This window comes from Phoca vitulina, unplaced genomic scaffold (assembly GCF_004348235.1).
Source record: "Phoca vitulina isolate PV1807 unplaced genomic scaffold, GSC_HSeal_1.0 scaffold40, whole genome shotgun sequence".
NCBI classification, from domain to species: Eukaryota; Metazoa; Chordata; class Mammalia; order Carnivora; family Phocidae; genus Phoca; species Phoca vitulina.
In genome coordinates, this window is record NW_022589743.1 from 5239820 (window position 1) to 5260941 (window position 21122).

Below are 21122 nucleotides of genomic sequence, written 5' to 3' on the forward strand. Positions count from 1 at the left end.
AGTTAAAAAAAAAAAAGTATACAGTTTATTTTACCTCGTTTCCTGTAAAACTCTGTTGTTGAAGAAATGTCTTTCCAAGTTTGGTTTTTAACAAGTTTAACATCCCTTATTTTTTAACCCTTTTTTACATTATATGATTTTTATTTTTATTTATTTTTTTTAAAAGATTTTATTTATTTATTTGACAGAGAGAGAGACCGCGAGAGAGGGAACACAAGCAGGGGGAGTGGGAGAGGGAGAAGCAGGCTTCCTGCTGAGCAGGGAGCCCCATGTGGGTCTCGATCCCAGGACCCTGGGACCATGACCTGAGCCGAAGGCAGATGCTTAACGACTGAGCCACCCAGGTGCCCCCATTATATGATTTTTACCTCCTTGGTTACCAGTTTGCCCTCCTCTATAAAATATAATTTTATTACCCATTTTAGAATGCTGCATTCGTAGTCTATTTTATTTTATTTATTTTTAAAGATTTTACTTATTTATTTAAGAGAGAGATGAGCAGGGGGAGAGGGGGACAGAGGGAAAGGGAGGAGCAGACTCCCCGCTGAGCAGGGAGCCTGAGACATGGGCTTGATCTCAGGACCCTGGGATCATGACACGGGCGGATGGTAGACGCTTAACTGACTGAGCCACCCAGGTGCCCCTTCATAGAACATTTGGATCCATGTAATTATAGGTAAGGTTATGCTAGCTGTTGAAACAGAAAACCTTCCAGGTCCCAGTGGATTTATCCAATAGAAGTTGTTTTTTTTCAAGCATATGAAATTGTGGTGGTGAGAAGGAGATGGTGTGCTTTAAGTTGCCCGAGAGGTTGACATGGCAGCTTACGGGGAAGAGTGAGCAGCTCACCCGAAAGAGGCTTTTATTGGCCTCTTTTTATTGGCCTGTCCTGGGAGTGGTACATGGTACTTTGACTTAGATTTTATTGGCCAGAGCTGAGTCACAAGGCCACACTAATTCATGGGCTCCCAGGAAATGCAGTTTGTCTTTGTATCCATGAGAAAAAAGAAATGGATTAAGTCACTCATTAGCCTGTCTGCTACTATTGGGATATCCTGGTCTACTACCTTCATTTTACAGGTGAGGGGAGTGAGGTTCAAAAAGATAAAAGTGACTTGTCCAAGATGTACTTCTTCTTGGTACAGTGGTGACCAAACCCCTAGCCTCACAGTTGTCCCAACATGCTATTTTTATCGATAAATATTTCATCTAGTGTCTTTAAAAGAGAAGTACTCCCCGCTTTAAACATAATTACAATACAATCATTATAGGCCTTCAAAAATCAATAATAATTACTTAATATGATGGATTGTTTTATTATTGCTGTTTTGTTCATTTATCTCCCCCCCCCCCCCCGCCCCCGGTCTTTTTAAGCTTGCTTTGTATTCTGCTTGGTCTTTACAGTGCTTTTGAATCTAGCTTGATGTCTTTTTTAAGTTTTGGAAATTCTCACCGATTGTCTTCAAATACTGTTTCTGTTCCAGTCTTTTCTTCTGGGACACCAGTTACATGTGCGTTCAATGTTTTATTTATTTTTTTAAATGTATTTTGTGTTCTTTTCTGCATTTTCTGTCCTTTTTGCTTTCTGTACTTCAGTCTGGATATTTTTTCTGATGCATTTTCCAGACCGCTAATTGTCTCTCCAGCTAATTTTTGTAGGCTGTTAAAAATACCCACTGGGATTTTAATTTTAACTACCATAATTTTCAGTTCTAGAATTTACATTTGCTTGTTTTTTTAATAGTCTAGTTCTTTGGTTCAATATCTGAATATTCATTATTCTTGACCATATTAAACATAATACTTGAAAAGCTTATGTCTGAAAAACTCAGTTATTTAGATCTCCTGTGGAGACTGTCTATTATTCCTTAGGTTTTCAATCAAGTTACATTATCTTGTAATTTTTGGTCTAGTTATATTTCCCTGAGTGCAGGACATTGTATATAAAAAATAGTGTTGCTTAACAAGAGGACAAGGATATCTTTCTCTGGAGAATTTGTACGTTTGTTTCTAGGTAGTGGCTGGGTAAGGGGCACTAGCAATCCCACAGCATCTTACTCGAGTGAGAGATTGTAAGGATTCAAAGCTGGGTTTCAGTTCATGGAGGATTTTCTTAAAATTCTTTGATTTCACCCTTACTCCTTGGTGTAGCCTTTTGTGGCCCCAGCCTGAAGCCTGGTGGTTTACCAGACCCCCTTAAGAACCTTAGAGGGCTTTTAGTGCTGGTTTTTGCCCTCTTCTCCCTCTGAGTGTTTTAAAATTGTTGCTCAGCTTTTCGGCTGTCTTTACTAGAATCATCAGGAGAAAAGCATCCCTGTTAGCTCCCTTTGAAGTTCTGATATAGTTTGCTGACCTTGATCCCTCAGTGCTAGTCCTTTTTCATGTGAGTTAAGCTAGATCTGCTGTCTCCCTTATTGCCAATTTTGCCATGATTATGAATTGTTCTTTTTAAATTAAATACGGCCTTTAACTTTATTTTTTTTTCATCCTGTTTTAGTCATTGTCTGTGAATGTCTATCTTTCATTCCAGAGTCAGGCTTTTATTTTAACCATATATATTGGACTCTGTGTCATTTTCCCCCTCCCTTTCAAATTTGTTCTGTTTTACTTTTACCAGTTGCAGTTTAAATAAAGTGATCGAGATTGGAGGCTGGAATGGGGGGGGTCAAAGTTTGAAATACAGACGTTTGGGGAAGGTAATGGCCATCTCCTTGATTCTAAAGCTCCGCCTTGTGGGTCTGTTTGACTTAGATGAAAGTGAAGAGGACGAAGATGATTTGTTGCAAAGGACTGGGAATTTCATATCTACATCAACCTCTCTTCCTAAAGGAATCTTAAAGGTGAGAGTCAGCAAAGTGGGGCCTCTCCAGCTGACTACCCCTGACACCCAGTGTGCTTCCCGATTACAAATGTATGGGTTCATGTTCTCTGTGGGATTAAATGTGTTGCTTTTGTTTATTATTCTTCTGCAGAAATGGTCAAGAAGATTAAATTATATCCCCAGGGATCTTTTAGCAATTGTGTTTGATTTCTCCTTCTGCGTTTCTCTTCATTTCCACGGGCGCTAGCCTGGTTTATGCTGCCATCCTCTGTTACCTTGTGTACTGCAGTCACTTTGTGATTGGTCTCCCACTTCCACTCTACTCTTCCTATTCTTCATTTAGTAGAAGCCAGGAGGGGTCTTCTAAAAATAAAACATCAGGTCATGTCACTTTTCATAGCTTTTTGAAAACTTCCGAATTCTTTATCACGGTCTATGCTGCTCTTCATAATCTGGCATCTGCCTGTGTCTGAAGCTTCATCTCAGAAGTTTTCCCCTTATTTCCTACCCAGGTTCCCTAGGCCTTCTTTCTGTTTCTTGAACACGCCGAGTCCTTTCTTGCCTCAGAACTTTTGCTCTTCCCCCTGCCTGTCTGTTCTTCAAGCACTGCTAATGGCCAGCCCATTGGTACCCTTCTGCTCAGATGACACTTAGAAAGGTTCTTCCTGGCTATCTTGTCTAAAGTGGTCTGCACTAGTTAGACTGTATCTGACTTGTTCTTTGTGGTAATGAAGTGCCTGCCCAACACAGTGCTTCAGTTAAATATCTGTTAAGTGACCAGATCTCTCTCTGGCATAGATATTTTTCCCCATTATAAATGGTAGCATGCTTTAGATGGGGGAGGGAGCCCTATTATGGCAAATTACTATGAGACAGTGATTGTGTTTCTCCCCACCTTATGAAGATAGTTCACTCCGCTCTTCATAGGGTAAATTCACCTTCACCGAAAATGCAGTTACCATAAAAATCTAACTTCATTTGTTATAAACTAAAACATACACGTAGTACTCACTTTATTTTTCGTATAATTGAGTTTGTAATGCAGAGAGAACAACCTGTAAAAACCAAGAGGTAACTGAAAATAGTCTAAATGCATGATGCATGAGGTCATTATTTCTTTAAATTAGGAACCACGTATTCTGAGAGGAGAACATAGCTGTCCCTGCCAACCACAGAACCATGGCATGTTACAGAGTGCATCGTATTTTGTGCCATGAATGCAAAGATGCTACAGTAGCAGTTTTAAGTAAAATATACCCTGGACGTCAGTTTCCTAACCTATATGGGTGTATCATGGGGAAATGACTGTATCCTGATGCTCCAAGACCTTAAAGATTTCATCCCCTTGTTTGAAAGATGGTAAAAATGGATTATTGTTTAGTAAAATGACTTGCTAGTTGGTAGGAGAGCTGTGGTCTTCTCATTACCATTCCGTTGTCCTTTCTTCTCAGCATAAGTTATGTTAAAATGCTTTATGCTTTAAAGAAAAGAATGTTGGGGCGTCTGGGTGGCTCAGTCATTAAGCTTCTGCCTTCGGTCAGGTCATGATCCCAGGGTCCTAGGATTAAGCCCCGCATCGGGCTCCCTGCTCAGCGAGGAGCCTGCTTCTCCCTCTGTCTGCTGCTCCTCCTGCTTGTACTCCCCCCCCCCCCCCCCCCTTTTCCCCCCCCCCCCCCCCCCCGCTCTGTCAAATAAATAAATAAAATCTTAAAAAAAAAGAATGTTAAACCATTTGCAGTCAAATGCTCTACCACTGAGCTATACCCCCAAGAATGTTAAACCATTTGAATTGATAACAATTCTCGCTTTCTTTTTCCATAGCTGAAGAATTGTCTCCCTGCTAACGCGGAACGTCCTACTACCGCGCGGGTCTCGTCTGTGCAATTCCATCCTCGTGCGCAGGTTGTGATGGTCGCTGCGCTGGATAACGCGGTGTCGCTATTTCAGGTGTCATTTTTAAATGGAAACTTGGAGTGAGAAGTATTTACTCCCAGGGCACAGAGTCTATGGACATACCCAAAAGGGATGTTTTGCCTTTCCTTATAGGTTGATGGAAAAACAAATCCTAAAATCCAGAGCATCTATTTGGAAAAGTTTCCAATTTTTAAGGCCTGTTTTAGTGCTACTGGAGAAGAGGTTTTAGCCACGAGCATCCACAGCAAGGTTCTTTATGTCTACGATATGCTGGCTGGAAAGTTAATTCCTGTGCATCAAGTGAGAGGTAAGGTTTCGTTGATCACCCCTCTTCCCTGCCAGCCCCACGGCTGAGTTCATTTAACAGTATTTACAACCACTTTCCCCCCATGGGATTCTTAAGAATGGCTTTAGTTTTAGTTTTGGGAAAATGTCATTGTGTTGAGATAATGCGTTTGAATAAAAGTAGTGAACTTTTTATTGAGCACTTCTGGAAACGTTGGAATTTGGGAATCTATCTCCCAGAGCAGAAAAGCAGTTGCAGATGCTTGGCTGTAATTTAGCAGTTGGTGCAGTGGAGAGCGCCTGGGACCTAGAAGACCTGAGTCCCAAGTCCTCAAAGTATTGCACTTCTGGTCTTCAAGAAATTTGGGTTCTCTCTTACCCTTCTAGTGTCTGTTACAATTGATTTTTTGGTTTATATTTAAAGGAAATAAAGCACTGCTTTTGGAGATTGTAATGTGTTTTAAAGACTACTTAAGAAAATCTTTATTATTTGAAAATTTATCTTCCTCTGCTTTCCCCGTTCTTCCCTTGCATTCCCCTCCCCGCATCACCACATAATCCAGTGACTCCTTCACGAACCCTCTGTGAACCAAAGCCCTTGTGGTGAGGTTGGCTGGGTTAGCATTATGCGTCTTGGGAGGGGGTGTTGACAATGCTGTGGCTCCCTGGCAGTCTCCCTGTTAAACTGGATATATGTTTGGGGCTGTAAAGGACAGGGGAAGCTCTGTACAGTCTTTTTTCTACTAGTGGTTCAAAGTGAACAAAGCCAACTTCAGAAACATTTATGGTGTTTATCTTCAGTGTTTCCAGTCTCTGTTTCCCGTGTTTCCTGACACCTTTGGTGTTCCTTTCCAAGTGGATTCTTAGTTTAAGCATGCTTTTTTTTTTTTTTTAAGATTTTATTTATTTGAGAGAGAGAGAATGAGTGAGAGAGCGTGCGCACATGAGAGAGGGGAGGGTCAGAGGGAGAAGCAGACTCCCTGCTCAGCAGGGAGCCGGATGTGGGACTCCATCCCAGGACTCAGGATCATGACCTGAGCCGAAGGCAGTCGCTTAACCAACTGAGCCACCCAGGCGTCCCGAGTTTAAGCATGCTTTAACCCAGTGCTTTTCTGACATTAATGTGCATAAAAACCACTTGGGGACCTGGCTAAAGTGCAGATTGTTATTCTGTAGGTCTGAGGTGGGCCTGATTCTGCATTTCTAACAAGCTCTTGGGTGATGCTGATGTTGCTGGTCCATGGACCTCATTTTGAGTTGAAAAGCCTTAAATAGTTTCCCCCATATTGAAGCAGAAAACAATATGTAGTTGTTAACTATCTTCACATATTATTCCACTAATGAAAAGGAGTGGGCTTTTGTCCGCCCTTGCCTTGCATCCTCTTGGGAAAAGCAAACCCGGGGTTGGCCAAGATACAGTTAGTGATGTTTACCGTGGATCTGTGGGTACGCAGGAGTTGTGCATCTGATCACCAGCTTCTTCCAAGACGTGGCGTTTATCTTTCCCTCTCAGTGTTTCCCCTTTTCCTCTTTCCTCAATGAGCATAGCTTGGCAGTAATGATAATGATAAAGTAAATGTATTTCTTTTTGTGGGGTTGGTTGTTGAACACTATTTTCAGTCTCAGTATAAAACAGTATAAATAACTCAAAATTAATTAAGGACATTAGAATTAGAGGGGAAAATCGCTGACTGGCTAGAATATGCAAACTTATACATTTGCAAACTCTTTGTCTTAAATGTAAGTTTGAAAAATGGAGGAGTACAGAATTGATGCATTCTGAAGAATTCTGAATTGATGGTTTGTTCCATTAACCCAATGGGGTTCATAACAGGGTCCACAGATTCTTAACATTCTCTGGTAGAATTTAGAGGCTTGTGAAGTCAGATGGGAAAAACATTACATTTTTATTTTCACTAACCTATAACTGAAGTTTAGCATTTCCTTCGGTTATAAAAGTTTTGAACAACCACTGTTTTGAGAAGAGGACCATACGCTTCCCCAGACTGACACACAAAAAGGTTGAGAACCCCAGATTACTAGTTGAGACTCCAGAAGCAGTTTCTGCTGCATCATTTAGAAAGACAGTTCTTCAGAGAGATATCTTGTTCTAGGTAAACACATAAGGAATTTGACCATTTGGGAATTAAATTAGTTGGTCAGGCAGCCATTTGGATTATAGGCGTTATGGTGCGGTAATATCTGAGCTTCAGCTTTCTCTTTCTATAAAGTCGAGGGTCCTAAATATTAAAAGAGATCATTTTTAATTTTTTGATTTTTTTTTTTTAGTTTTATTTTTCTAGTTCTAATTTTAATTCCACTTAGCATACAGTGTTCTGTTGGTTTCAGGTGTACAGTGGAGTGATTCAGCAATTCCATACATCACTCAGTGCTCATCATGACAAGTGCCCTCCTTCATTCCCATCACCTTGTTCAGCCTTCCCCCCACCCCTTGACTCCCCTTCCTTCTGGTCACCATCAGTTTGTTCAAAAGAGATAATTTTTAAAAGCTCCTAACTTAGCACCTCGTGGCACTTAGTGGTAACTGCCGCCATTGTTAGGAGCAGCATATGATCTATCCCATCACAGCAAGTCCTTCCATCTTAGGGAATTTGGCACTCTTGTAATTAAATTGGCCATTCTTTTTCTCACTTGTTCTTTAGTTGACCTAAAAATCCTCATCCACAGATGTACACAAAGATTTATATCTGACATCTTTAAAGTATCTTCTTTCTCAAGGTCATATAAATTTTATGTGGTTCCTATTTTGGAAGGTTCAGCATCTGTAAAAAGCAGTTACAGTGTTGGTACTAGCATCTGTTACCACTTTTTGTGAGGTTAAAAGCAAAATGCTGTATACGTATAACTGGTATTCTGTAAGTTTTGGATGAAAATACAGTTATCGTTTTTTTCATTTAATTCCTAAATCAACTACCTGCTCTTATTTGCTGCAAGTCTGGTATTTCCTTCTGGAAGACACTCCTCTCTCCTGAATGCCCTCAGAACAACAGGCTCACTCAGGCTACAAGCGTGAGGTCTTCGGGCCCCCGGGCCGGAGAGCAGGTGCTGTGTAATGAGCCCTCCGGCACTTGGCCTCTGTTGCTGCCACACCGGGTCCGTGTCTGCACAGTGTGAGGGGACTTGGTTCCCTGTTGCTCTGACGATAACGTGGCGCAGTCTGAACCGTCCATGGCTGTGGGGTCCGCAGCTGTAGGCCTTTCAGTTCTCTCTTGCATTCCTTCTGTCCAGTTCTGTGTCAGTAGGATTAGGTCTGGGGGGTTTCCAGCTGCAGCCCCACACTGCTAGAACTAGCCTCCCTCCTCTGCTTCCTCATGTGATGGGATTTTCCTTATGCTTGGAGCTGTTTCTGTATACTGTAGTCAAGAGTGTAAGGTTTGCCCAGAATGGGGGATGAACCTACAGGAGTAGGTTCAGAGTGAAGGAATAAACCCCAGTAACTGGAAATATGTGTCTGGATTGATTTCCACCAAGAGACCTAGGGTATAGTCTCTGGGGGCAGCGCTAGAGTGGGAGGGAGGCCCAGTTTGTAGGATTGTGAGCCATCTAGACAAAAACTTCATAGGATGGAGGTGGTCTGTGCGAGCCTTAGACAGCATTTTCCTGTAGGGGAATGAGGACTCCTCACTAGAGTTTTCTACATTTACTTATTCTGATGAATGTTTTAACTTAGCAACTTAAACATTTTTTGAAATAATTTTTTTTTTGACCAAGCTGTACATTCACATGGTGCAAAAATCCAATACGTACAAAAGGGTAAAGAGGGAAAAGTCTACTCTGCTCCGTCTCGCTGGCCACCTGCTTCCCTCCCCTAGAGTTAGCCGGTGGTACGTATTCTGTGTGCATCCTTTCTATTAGGCAGGTCTTTTTTTTTTTTTTAAGATTTTATTTATTTATTTGACAGAGAGAGACAGCGAGAGCAGGAACACAAGCAGGGGGAGTGGGAGAGGGTGAAGCAGACTTCCTGCTGAGCAGGGAGCCAGATATGGGGCTTGATCCCAAGACCCTAGGATCATGACCTGAGCCTAAGGCAGACACTTAATGACTGAACCACCCAGGTGCTCCTATTAGGCAGTTTTTTAAGTAGTAAGTTTGTTCACTAAGCTGTCTTGATGGAAGGAGTTTTCTACATGGTCAATATGAGCCTTTTAGGCATGGAAAAGGAACATGTCCCTTTGTAAATAAATTGACTCTCTTGTTTATATTCTTAGCTCATATGATTAGGTTACACGAGTCACATTTTGGGAAGCTAATCAACTCTTGAATACACTGACACTTTGTGGATTTCTTTTTTTTTTTTTTCCTTTTTGGATCCACAAAGTTAAGACTATAGACTCCTTCATCATGGGATGTCTAGTTGGTGGCCAGCAACTAGTTTCTTTCTTTCTTTCTTTTTTTTTTAAAGATTTTATTTATTTATTTGTCAGAGAGCGAGAGAATGAGCACAAGCAGGGGGAGCGGCAGACAGAGGGAGAAGCAGGCTCCCCACTGAGCAAGGAGCCCGATGTGGAACTCGATCCCAGGACTCTGGGATCATGACCTGAGCCAAAGGCAGACGCTTAACTGACTGAACCACGCAGGCGTCCCCAGCAACTAGTTTCTACATGTTTCTGTGTTTTAGCTGTTTCTGATGGCCGTGTATTTCCCTCCCGGTAATGAACTTTGTGACAAAGAAGTATAATTTATCCTTTTAGTTGATTACAGATGTCACCGTTTACGTTTGGAAAATTAGTTGGTATGTTTACTCTTTGGAGAGCTGAATCTCTGGCTGCAGTTCAAATGGTGAATGTTAACCAAGACAGAGAAGAAAAGGAAGCACTTGGTAATGACCTTATATTTGGGTCATACTCAGTGATGCATGGGGTCAGACTTAATTCAGAATCTGAGCCTACTTATGGTTTAGTTTGAGGCACTTAGATATTTTAAAAGCAATTCTCAATTGTGTTGATAACGTTATTATTGAAAATTATATTAATCCTTATTGATTTGTCTCCTCTCTCAGGTTTGAAAGAGAAGATAGTGAGGAGCTTTGAAGTGTCTCCAGATGGGTCCTTCTTGCTGATAAATGGTGTTGCTGGATATCTTCATTTGCTGTCAATGAAGGTGAACCATTATTAGTGGTTGCTTGTTTTTTTAGGACAAGACGTTAGTGTAGGGATAGTCTTGAACCATAACTCAAGGTGTCCTGAAATCCGCCTCGTAAGCAGAGGAGCACAGTGGGACCTGGGAAAACTTGAGTATAGGGACAAAGTTGAGTAGGTGCTACAAAACAGAACTAGATTGTTTTTATTCCCAGTGTGATTCTTCATGCACCTCCTAACAATTTGATAAGTAATATTTGTTATACTTTCAGACTAAAGAACTGATTGGTAGCATGAAAATTAATGGAAGGGTTGCAGCATCCACGTTCTCTTCAGATAGTAAGAAAGTATACGCCTCTTCAGGTAGGTGAATGACATGATCATCTAAAGCTTTTTAAAAGCTTTGGATGTGGGGGCACCTGGGTGGCTCAGTCGTTAAGTGTCCCCAGGATCCCCGGGGTCCTGGGATCGAGCCTCGCATTGGGCTCCCTGTTCAGCGGGAAGCCTGCTTCTCCATCTCCCACTCCCCCCGCTTGTGTTCCCTCTCTCCTGTGTCTCTCTCTGTCAAATAAATAAATAAAATCTTAAAAAAAAAATAAATAAAAGCTTTGGATGTGTTTACATTTCAGATTTAACCAAAGACAATGTTTGATTTTAGACTTTTTTGTGTTAGAAAGTCATTTTTATTTTTAGGTTTTGTTATTGCCATTTTCTTTCTTATTTACTAACTAGTAATAGTTACTATTTAGTAAATATTTATTTATTATTATTAATATTTATAAAAACTATAAATATTTACTAACTAATAATACTTAACGTTTAACATTTATTGACTAGTAAGTAGTAACCATTTAACCATGTTACCATGTTTGGGGAAAATATGGGAAGAAAATGCTTATTTAAAAGGTGATTCATTCTCAGACTTTCTTTTGAAAACTACTTGGAATCATCACCCTTTTCTTTTAGCAGTACCTTTTCACTTGGATGATGTTTTAAATGTTCTTCATCATTGACTGAAAACAATTCAGGTTTCACCCTCTGACATTCCTGTGGTGTGGTTGACCAGCTATCACCGTTGACAGTCTCTAATCTGGCACTTTTCTGCTCTTCTGCCTTTCTGATTGTCCTGTGCCTTCTTGGGCTCTTAGTCCCTTTCCTATAGGGTCTTTGGGCCATCATAATCTCAGTGTAGCTCATGATGCTTGGTATTGGGAGGCATCAAAGTGGTTCTGCCTGTGAGTACTATTCTCCAGTCTCTGTGGGGCTCTTCTTTAGCCGGATTTTTGCTATACCTCAGCTAGCAGCACTTGATAATACAGCATTAGTTTTTTTTTGTTTTGTTTTGAGGTATAATTGACATATAACATATTAGGTGTACAACATAATGATTCCATATTTGTATATATTACAAAATGATCACCACAATAAGTCTAGTTATCATCCATCACTACACATAGTTACAATTTCTTGTGATGAGAACTTTTAAGATCTACTCTCTTAGCAACTTTCAAATGTGCACTACTGTATTACTAGCTGTGGTCACCATATTGTACATTGTCTCCATGACTTATTTTATAACTGGATTAAAAAATTGTATTATTTATTTATATATTTTAGAGAGTGCATGGATGGGGGGAGGGGCAGAGGGAGAGAGAAAGAGGGGAAGCAGACTCCCTGCTGAGCAGGGAGCCCGACATGGGGCTTGATCCCAGGAGCCTGAGATCATGACCTGAGCCAAAACCAAGAGTCAGACACTTAACTGGTTCAGAGCGATGTTCCTAATGAAATGGCCTTTGGATCCTGGGAGGGTCAGAGTAGGAGAAAAGAGATGGAGGGTCAGAGATGCTAAAATTTGGTATATGAATTGGATGCAGATGTAAAATATTTACAGATTTGGTCATTACCGTGGAGGTCTTATTTTCCATAACAAAGGTCCTAAAAGCATAGGGAAGAGTAATCCATAGTCTGGCTTTGGTAACATCTACATGACCTTCCTGCCATTGATCCCTTTTCTTCCCATTTTAGTCTGTTGCTAGTTGGGCTAATCTTTAAATGCCTTCCTTTATTGTAACATTACTGTATAGACAAATGCAAAGATTTTCAAATCTGACCCTGTTCAGTTTTTTCAAATATATTTTACTACTACCTAATCTAAACCCTTATGCCAGCCTGGGAAATCTTCTTTGTCAAGGAAATAGTTGAAATAGTGAGATTAATTGAATTCTTATTGGGAGGATAAAAATAGAGAAAAGTGAACTTTAGGGGCACCTGGGTGGCTCAGTTGGTTGGGTGACCGACTCTTGATTTTGGCTCAGGTCATGATCTTGGGGTCCTGGGATCAAGACCTGCATTGGGCTCACTCAGCTCAGAGTCTGCTTGTCCCTCTCCTTTTGCTCCCCCCCACCGCCAGCGCTCTCCCTAAAATAAATAAAATGTTAGAAAAGTGAACTCTAGTGCAGTATCCACAGAAAAGGCAGAGATGAAAAGGGTGAGTGAGGAGCACCTTTGTGATGAATGTAGGGTCCTTAAATCTTTAAATGGATGTGAAGAAGAGAGTGATCATCAGTATCATGTGCTTATAGGAGAGAGAAAAAAGGGTAAGGGCAGATTTTGGCAATAGTCATTTCTTTCTTTTTTTTTTCTTTTAAAGTTTATTTTTTTTAGTAATCTCTTTACCCAATGTGGGGCTCAAACTCAGCGAACTCCCGAGAGTCGCATGCTCTTCCAACTGAGCCAGCCAGGCGCCCTGATGGTCATTACTATCATGAAAATATTCATGTTCTCTTCAGATTCAACATCCTCCTCAGTCTTACACACATTCTCCCTTTTCTAAACTATTTGTGCGTACTGCTCAGTTGGCATTTTTTTTAAGGTTTTTTCCCTTATTTTAGAGCACGTGCACTTGAGCAGGGGGAGGGGCAGAGGCAGAGGGAGAGAGAGAATCCCAAGCAGACTCCCTGCCGAGCGCAGAGCCCAAAGCAGGGCTTGATGCCATGACCCTGAGATCGTGACTTGAGCCGAAATCAGTAGTCGGAGGCTCAGCTGACTGTGCCACCCAGGGGCCCCTCACAGTTGGCATTTATTGTAGTTTAAATGACTTGGTAATAGATAAAGTTATATGTGTCTTCGGGGCACCTGAGTGGCTCAGTTGTTAAGCGTCTGCCTTCGGCTCAGGTCATGATCCCAGGGTCCTGGGATCAAGCCGTGCATCGGGCTCCCTGCTCCGCGGGAAGCCTGCTTCTCCCTCTCCCACTCCCCCTGCTTATGTTCCCTCTCTCGCAGTGTCTCTCTCTCTGTCAAATAAATAAATAAAATCTTTAAAAAAAAAAAAGTTACATGTGTCTTAAATTATAACTCTCTTGTGGTCTGGATCCCTTCATTCTCTACTTCCTCCATCATGACCATCATCATCAATTTGGTATGTAAATATCCTAGCCTCACATATAGGTGCTCTAGTGCCTGTTGATGGAGGTTGGAACCTACTATGATGGATACTTTGTTTTTTGTTTTTTCAAATTTTTACTCCAATTCATCTGAGCGAAATGTAGAAGTTTCTTCTGAAAGCTCAACTCAAGCCAAGAGTTTGTGTTTTCACTCTAAACTTAAAGATACTGTTTATTAACTACTCATGAGGATGCAGTTTTCCACACATGGGAATGTATACCAGAAATATTTTTAGGCCAGTTTTCTAGACCTAGGACATTTATAGTGACTTTTTGTTTGTAGTCCCTTCTAGTATTAAAGAGAGGCTAAGGGGCGCCTGGGTGGCTCAGTTGGTTAAGTGACTGCCTTCGGCTCATGTCATGATCCTGGAGTCCTAGGATCGAGTCCCACATCGGGCTTCCTGGTCAGCAGGGAGTCCGCTTCTCCCTCTGACCCTCCCCCCTCTCATGCTCTCTCTCATTCTCTCTCTCAAATAAATAAATAAAATCTTTAAAAATAAAAAAATAAAAAAAATAAAGAGAGGCTAAGAATGGTCAGTTCATTTGGCTTTCACATTTAAAACAAAATTAACCAACCCTTTTTTGGCTCTTCCTTTCAGGCGATGGGGAAGTTTATGTTTGGGATGTGAACTCTAGAAAGTGCCTTAACAGATTCGTTGATGAAGGCAGTTTATATGGATTAAGTATTGCCACATCTAGGAATGGACAGTATGTGGCTTGTGGGTAAGTAAAGAGAGGTTCTTGTAACCTTAATCATGTGCTAATGAGAAAATACTGAAGAATCAAATATACTAGGGGCACCTGGGTGGCTTAGTCGGTTAAGCGTCCGACTCTTGATTTTGGCTCCGGTCATGATCTCAGGGTCATGAGATCGAGCCCCACATCGGGCTCTGTGCTAGGCATGGAGCCCGCTTAAGATTCTCTCTCTCCTACGTCTGCTCTTCTTGCTCGTGCTCTCTCTCGCTTTCTTTCTAAAATACACAAATAAATAAAATTAAAAAAAAAAAGAATTGAATATACTAGATAGTGCTTAAGTAGTTCTGTTTATAAACTGTTCAGTAATAAGAGAATCAGTACATCCAGGTCTTTTGCATTTTATTATCTTAATGCAATGTTTAATAATGTTAATGGCTTATGAGCACTTTGACAAATACTGGACTGCTTTATATCATTGTATTTTTTCTTATAATCGAAATATTCATTTGATCACATCAAGTTTTCTTTTTTTTTTTTTTAAAGATTTTATTTATTTATTTGAGACAGAGAGAATGAGAGAGAGAGAGCACATGAGAGGGGAGAGGGTCAGAGGGAGAAGCAGACTCCCTGCCGAGCCAGGGAGCCCGATGCGGGACTCGATCCAGGGACTCCAGGATCATGACCTGAGCCGAAGGCAGTCGCTTAACCAACTGAGCCACCCAGGCGCCCAGATCACATCAAGTTTTCTTATTGCTGTTTTGGCTTCTTGCCATTGACAGGGAAACAGAATAAGTTAAACCTTGGGTTTAAGTTTTAAAGATATTTAAGCAGTTTTTTCTTTGTTTGGCTAGTGGTATAAATCAAACATAGGTTCCTTAGAAATACTGCTTGTTAATATTGTAGAAACTTTGTGAAAATATTATTTAGAACGTGTCATTGTGTTATCACTGGAAAGAAATGGTTATTACACTGGGGGAAAGATGGCTGTATTCTCCTACTTGATTCTAAAGATGCATGGGTCAAGGAAGCATTGGAAACTTACCTGGATTTCTGAATTATCTTACCTAGTGATAAGTCAGAGGTGAAGTGGGTCTTGCCATCTGGAAGCACAGCATATTCCCCACTCTTTCTTCACTCCCTCCTTCAAGGTTAGAATTGGGGCAAGTCCTTGTAAACATCCCCACCACCATTTGAAAATTGGTCACCTGCTACCTTTGGGGCATGGACGGAGAGGAAAGTAGGATCAGGCTGTGGAGCTTGGAGACCAGGTCAAAATAATAGGCTGTCCTGTCCTGTGTTCTCCCTGGTCACCACACCTACTACAGACCTGTAGGGAGGGATGTCTGAGCGTGAGCCCAGCATTTGCGCAGTGTGTGCACTATGGCAGCCGTCGATGGTTAGCAGGACTTCTGGGAGTAAAGCTCCTTTGAAATGAGGACTGGTTTGAAACTAACGTTAAGTAATTTTAAGCAAAATTGCCCAAAAATGGCCTTCACTTAAATTTGTGAAGTTAGTCTTTTTCTGATCCTTTCTTCTCTTTTTTGAATCACTTTTATTATTTTATTCATTGGGCCCTTTGAAGGACCCAAACAGGAAAGAATCTAATACTAGTTTAAACTCATTTGATTTTAATTGTCCTCAGTGTAATGGAATTCGGATTCGGATGTGCTTGGTCAAAGACCCTTATTAGGTTTTTATTGTTATACCTGTAGAGAAAGGCCTTAACCTTGTTAGAGGAATTTTTGAGGTTATCAGGGAGGTGTGGAAGAGTTACTGGTGGTGGAGAGCTGAACTGCACTGGCTGGCTCCCTTCCTCTCCCCTTCTTCACCTTTCTTCCGGCTCTCCCCGCTCCTACCCCCGCTGCCCTCACTGCCCTCCTAGTACTGCTGTGAGAGCCCCCTCTCTCTCAGCCTCTGCTGTTAGGAATTGACGCCTTTGATCGAAAAACTTATCTGTTTTGTATCTGTTAATTCTTCTCATTCAGTGTCCTGACATAGGGTAGATGCTTTGTTTGCAGTTTTGCTCTGATAGGGCAGTAGGGAAACTATGTTGTAAATAGAGAGCTCTATTTGTTTGCATTGTTGTTTTAAGATTTTTATTTATTTATTTGAGAGAGAGCATGAGCAGGGGGAGAGGCAGAGAGAGAAGCAGACTCCTCACTCAGCAGGGAGACTGATGGCGGGGCTCGATTCCCAGGACCCTGGGATCGTGACCTGAGCTGAAGGCAGACACCTAATTGACTGAGCCACCCAGGCGCCCTACATTACTGTTTTTTTAAGGCATTTGTTAATGTAAGGATTGCTATATATGTCTAGAAAGCTTTCATATTAATTCCTGCAACGTCAGTGTTAGAATGTGCTTGGGAAATCTCTGGACTACCCTTCATTCTGTAGACAGGGACTGATGCTCAGGAGTGTCCTGTAAGAGACCACTGAAATCACTGATGAAGTAGGGTCTGGAACCCTGCGGTCTCACTTTTTCAGGTGCAGTTCTCCCTCACTCCACTGGGTGGAATCTGTAGTTAGGTCGTACCTTTGCTGCGTCTTGTGTCAGTGCAGTAGGGTGTCTTGTTTTGTGACTTCCTAGCTGGTCTAGAAGTCAGTCAGTTAAAAAAGAAAGAGACGTGTGAAGGTCCACTAGGTACAAAGCACTGTATATCGAAGAATGGAAAAGAGTTGAGGCAGGGCATATTCTCTCTTGTGTGTCACGGCCCTTTGTGAATGCAGAGGCCCTTAGGACCTCAGAAGGTAGCTCGCCAAATTCAGATGACCTCATAAGGTGACTTGGAGAGCCTCCTTTATTTTGTTTTATTGTTTTATTTTCTCTGCTTACAGTGGGCAAGTTGGGAATATCTCATTCTGCAGCCATGGCCCAGATCACTAGCCTTAGGCTCCTGCCTTTACTAGGGGTGCAAGCTACAAACCACCTTGGGGCCTTTGCATTTTGAGAATTTTAGGTCAATGCCATAGAAATACCTATTTTTGTATTTGCAAATCAAAGTTCTATCAGGTGATTAGAGATTTGTTGACTCTAGTCTGCATCAGCATCTTATAAATACACAAGTTAAAGTTGCCTTTTTTGGGCACCTGGGTGGCCCCACATCAAGCTCCCTGCTCTGTGGGGAGTCTGCTTCTCTCTCTCCCTCTGCCCCTCCCCCCACTCCTGTGCACTTTCTCTTTCGCTCTCAAATAAAATCTTTAAAAAAAAATAAAAATAAAATTGCCTTTTTATTTTGGTTCCCATCTAAGTAGTTTCAAACTTTGAATAATAATTATAATAGATTTAGCAGCAAATTTTTCCCCAGCATTTACCATGTGCCAAGGACTGTCGTTTTTCTTATATTACTACATATGTACATGTTTGTGTATATTGACTATGTATGTCTGTGGCTGTGTATATATATTTTTCACATATAAAGTATTCTCATTTCCTACTTCACAACATAGGCACTATTATGTCCACTTCACAGGTCGGGGAGCTGAGGCACTGTGGGTTAAGTACCTTGGTTAAGGTTGCACAGAGAGTAAGGGAGAGCCAGCAGTTACAGCCCAAATAGTCTGGCGGCAAAGCCCGAGCTCTTAACCCCTCTACCGCCTGTTTTGAAGGTACACCTCCCTGCGTTTGTGTTTTTAAATATGTAAAGGTACAGTTTACTAGGAGTTTTGTAAATTAAGAAACTTACAAGCAGCAAAGAAAATTTATAGTCCAGTTTGTCTTGAGTATGAATCCTTTTGTGCCATGTATATAATCCCTTTGGAAAATCTGCTTCAACAGTTCTGTGTTTCAGCTTTTACATAGCTTTATCTTTTATCTCTTTAAATCTCTAAATGTACCTTGGATTGCTATTTCTTCTACTTAAATTTGGGTATTAAGCCCTTAGCTTAAGACTTTGCTTCAGGATTTCTGTGATTTCAGTCACCTCTCTGGGTTTGGAAAATATGGGAGCTAGTCTTCTGGAACTTAAAGCTGATAAACAAGTGTCTCTTTCATCTTTGTGCTGTAGGATATTTTTAGTATTCGTTTATTTTCATCTTTATTGTCCTGTGTCTGTTCCCTCCTTTGTTTGTATCTGGATGGCGTCTTGGTCTAATCCCGCATGTCCATCACAGTAGCCACTAGCCACATGTGGCGAGTTAAATTTAAATCACTTAAAATAAAAATCTGTTCCTTAGTGACGCTCGCCACATTTTAAGTGTTGAGTAGCCGCATGTCTCTAGTGGCTCCCATAGTGAACAGTGCAGATACAGAGCATTTCCATCATCACAGGAAGGTGTGTTGAATTGCGCTGGTTCAGTCCAGTCACTTTATTGATAAGGAAACTGAGGTCTAAGAGTTGGGTAATTTAAGTTTTGTTTATTGGTTGTTACTCATTAAACTGATTATTGGCAGAGCTGGGTCTGGAACTCAGGTTGTCTGGTTCCCAGTTCCGTGTTCTTTCCACACTGCCGTCCCCCAGATATTTTGATTTTTATATTCAGAAAATACTGGATAATTCAGGGCTATAGAAAAATATGAAATTCATTAGTATATAGGGCCTGGAGTTAATAGTCCTTTAATCTTAACACTCTCATTGGATATACGAAATGGGTTTCATTTTAGTTCATCTCGAGAATCTTTAGGACACGTATGTTTTTACAGTGCCAGAAAAACCTGTTTTATTCAATGATATGTTTCTGTCTTGGTTTTCTCATTTATAAAAACATTGACCGTGGGCGCCTGGGTGGCTCAGTTGGTTAAGCGACTGCCTTCGGCTCAGGTCATGATCCTGGAGTCCTGGGATCGAGTCCCACATCGGGCTCCCTGCTCAGCAGGGAGTCTGCTTCTCCCTCTGACCCTCCTCCCTCTCATGCTCTCTGTTTCTCATTCTCTCTCTCGCAAATAAATAAAATCTTTAAAAAAAAAACAAAAAACATTGACTGTTTAGGGATTGTGAGATAGAAGAATGACAGTGTGTCACCACTTTCTCATAGTTCATGGTCCCATGGTGAGGACAGATGGAGCCATGTGGCTCTTTACAGACAAGTCATCATGAGGTCTGCTGTTGAGATACGGTGTCTCTTAACAGTGTAAGGATTGGGTGAAGACTGTTGTAATGGTCACCTGGAAAAGTATTTTTGTACATATTGGCACTCGAGCTAAGCATTGGAGGGCCAGGTAGGATTCAGAAAAAGGTGTTGCAGGTAGTGGAAAGGAAGGGTATGGAGGGAAGAGGATTCAGGTTTGGATTCTGAATGGAGTGCAGATGGGATGACTCCTGAAGGCTTAGGTGACAAAAGGAAGCAGGAGGGGGACAGCTTGTAGAGGTCTTTTACGCTGTGTTGAAGAGTGTGGACATTACATTGAGTGGAAAGAGAAAACATCAAGGGTTTTTAAGTAGAGGAGAATCATGATAATATCTAAATTTTAGGGTTTGAAGTAGATAATTCGCATGACAGCTTTTAGGGGGGGCAACAGGTGCAGGGAGCCTTGAGGTCATTGCAATGGGGCCATTGCTAAGGACAGTGGTAATGGGAATACGGGAGAGATAGGCAATGAGGTTTGTGATTTATGTCAGAGCTGCTTAGAAAATTGGGTTGGGAGAGAAGCAGTGACATTCTCAGGCTCTAGGTTTGAGCAGCCAAAGAGTGGACTTGTCCTAGTATGAGGGGGGAGGAGGAGGTAGAGGAGGAGGAGGAGTGTGGGAAGAGGTGCATTCATGTCCACAAGCAGTTAGGAAGTGCGGTGTGGCTTAGAGTAAAGGCACTAATTTAGACGTGATAGGAGATGGGTGGTGCGTGGGAGTAAATGAGATGAATGAGACCACCTAGAGGTAGGTGGGAAATAGAACCTTGGGGACAAGAGTCCATGGGGAAAGAGGTGACTGAGGATAAGAAGAAAAACAATAGAGTTCAGTCTCTGAGAATTCAGCAGAGGAGAGGATTTGAGTTCTGTGTTCAACTTGTTTGCTTTAAGTTCTACAGGATGTCTATGGCTATGGTGGCCCCCTGGTTGTGACAGTTAAAATGTCCCCCCAGGGGCAGAATTGTCCCTGGTTGGTGACTACTGTTCTACTTTATAGTTTCTTCTTGCTCATAATATTAATTTCTTTGTGGCCCCTGTGTGCTCTTCCTATATGCCTTTTATGACACCCACCACCACCGTGATTCCCAGTCCTAATTCATAAGACAAACGCTGATCTGGCTAATTGCCATCATTCCTGTTTGTGAAGATTTTTGTGTACCATGACACTCTCTGGTTGCTGATCTGCTAAGACTGCCTGTGATTCAGGAACTTGCTTCTAGCCCAGTCAGCTGTGGTTGGGGGTAGAAGGGTAGCAGTCATGTCTATTTCTTTAGGAAGGAGTTCAGGGGTAAGCTAGTAAGCATGCTTATTTCTCTGTTCCTGTTCTTCCCCTTACCTATGATACCTTGTTTGTTTTTTTATGAGAGAGAGAGAGCGCACCAGCAGGGGGAGCAGAGGGAGAGGGAGAAGCAGGCTCCCCGCTGAGCAGGTAGCCTGATGCGGGGCTCGATCCCAGGACTTGGGGATCATGACCTGAGCCGAAGGCAGACACTTAACTGACTAAGCCACCCAGGCGTCCCCCTGTTCTGTTTCTTAACTTAATGTCTGCCTTCCCCAGCTCGAGTCCTGTGTCTTCCACAAAGTTTCATCTGGTCCAGCCTCACCTCATGCTGATTTTTCCTTTCCTTACGTTATAGGTCACATACAGAGCTTAGTGGGCTGTATTATATTTTCTTGTATTTCTGGCTATTACGTGCAGGTATATTTTTTTCTGGGATAAATTCCTTCTGATATTTTGTATTCCTGTATTATGTACTGTTGGACATACAGTTCTCATTCAATAAATACTACTCTCAGTGACA

The 21122-nt window shown here is 41.7% G+C and overlaps 1 protein-coding gene across 1 annotated transcript in view; it reads left to right on the top strand.

Moving 5' to 3' along the window:
* UTP18 (UTP18 small subunit processome component) overlaps positions 1-21122 on the top strand; it is a 42274-nt gene that overhangs the window by 7194 nt on the left and 13958 nt on the right. The window contains exons 5-10 of the mRNA XM_032428411.1: positions 2752-2840; positions 4643-4768; positions 4868-5042; positions 10041-10141; positions 10392-10482; positions 14162-14285. Of these exons, the coding sequence (XP_032284302.1) occupies positions 2752-2840; positions 4643-4768; positions 4868-5042; positions 10041-10141; positions 10392-10482; positions 14162-14285 (706 nt within the window). The remainder of the gene's footprint in view (positions 1-2751; positions 2841-4642; positions 4769-4867; positions 5043-10040; positions 10142-10391; positions 10483-14161; positions 14286-21122) is intronic.